Source organism: Rhinichthys klamathensis, unplaced genomic scaffold (genome assembly GCF_029890125.1).
Source record: "Rhinichthys klamathensis goyatoka isolate OS25496 unplaced genomic scaffold, OSU_Roscu_1.1 h1tg000058l_1, whole genome shotgun sequence".
Lineage (NCBI taxonomy): Eukaryota > Metazoa > Chordata > Actinopteri > Cypriniformes > Leuciscidae > Rhinichthys > Rhinichthys klamathensis.
Window position 1 is genome coordinate 1,471,020 of NW_026606603.1, and position 1,481 is coordinate 1,472,500.

At 41.8% G+C, this 1,481-nt stretch overlaps 1 protein-coding gene across 2 annotated transcripts in view; it reads right to left on the reverse strand.

The window, feature by feature from the left end:
• Positions 1-221: 221 nt before the first annotated feature.
• Positions 222-1,481, reverse strand: part of LOC130083775 (polycomb protein SCMH1-like) — a 41,916-nt gene continuing 40,656 nt past the window's right edge. For both annotated transcript variants that reach the window (XM_056248781.1, XM_056248780.1), the window contains exon 15: positions 222-769. In XM_056248781.1, coding sequence (XP_056104756.1) covers positions 644-769 — 126 coding nt within the window. In that variant the 3' untranslated portion in view covers positions 222-643. The remainder of the gene's footprint in view (positions 770-1,481) is intronic.

The following is a 1,481-nucleotide window of genomic DNA, read 5'->3' on the forward strand; positions in this document are numbered from 1 at the left end:
ATGTGTGGAGTGAAAACTTTGTGGATTTACACTCTTAAATATAATTTATGACCAGTTTTCTCAGGTCAAAAATAATAATTCTGCCATCATTTCCTCACTGACTGTATGAAAACGAGCAGCATGAACATTCTTCAAAACGTCTCTTTTTTTTTTTTTGCGTTCGACGGAAGAAATAAAATCACACGGATTTGATGACAGAACTTTCATTTTTAGCGAACTTTTCCCGTGAGATCGCGAAAACATGATGTGTGTGTCTCGTGTTTGTTTGACGCCAACTAAACACACAAACAAGACTTGCAAAGTTTTCAGTGGCACCTGTGAACTTGTAGGACGTCACAGGGAGGTAGAGCGATTAATCAGACTTAAAAAACGGCCGTTATCGGTGAGATAATCGTCCCGTAAAGCCTCGGCATCTTTGGGGAGACGAGATCACAGGAAGTAAGAACTGACTTCCTGTTGGTTCCTGACGAGGAGGTTCAAGGTTCGTTCCCAGAGAGCGGCACTAGTGTTCCTCAGGCTGAACATGAACGTCCAGGAGAGATGGTGTGTGTGTGTGTGTTTATGGAGAGACGAGCGAGCAGCACACAGTGATTTCCTATCAGCCCCCTCTGTAGCAGCGTGTGTGTGTGTGTGTGTGTGTGTTTCACTGCTTCCCCTGCTTGAGTCTCTCGATGTGATGGCAGAGTTTGAGCGCTGGTCCCAGTTTCAGACCCATGTACTTCATCACCATGTCGCTGCGCAGTAACATCAGCGCTTTACCGTCGATCTCCTGCAGAGAGAAACAACATGATGATGTCACAACCAGTGGCGGCCAATCAGAGCTTCCGATTTATGTGACCAACCTAATCCTTTAAAAAATGAACCTTCTGTTCACCCTTCTGTTGATTTGATTAATTCTGCAGAGCAAGATAGAAGATGTTTTGAATCTAAACAACATTGGACCCCATTGACTTGCATTGAATTTTTTGGCACCTCACGATCCGATTCTCAATAACTTTATTACTCTGCACTTTGATCTTTAAAACTTTGCAGACCTTTTACATTCACAGACAGCTTTATTACCAGCGTTGTGGGTAACGCATTACAAGCAACTTGAGTTACGTGATCAGATTACTTTTTCAAGTAACTAGTAAAGTAACGCATTACTTTATCAATTTACAACAAAATATCGAAGTTACTTTTTCAATTAAGTAACGCTAGTTACTGTTTCACATGTATTAACTGATACAATTGAAATAGAAATTATTTGTGGTTATTAAAAACAAGCAAGCCCAGCCCAGGTGAGAAAAAGTAACTCAAAAATAGTGTAACGCATTCCCCAACTCTGTTTATAACACACTGCATGAAAGGGAATATTCGAGAAAGCATAACGGCACTTTAACTCCAGCATTCTCAGTAAAGATCGAGCTGATTTAGTAGCGCTGGTACGTTTCTCACAGCGGTGAGTCTGTCCAGACGGGGTGTGTGTCTGTGTGTGTGTG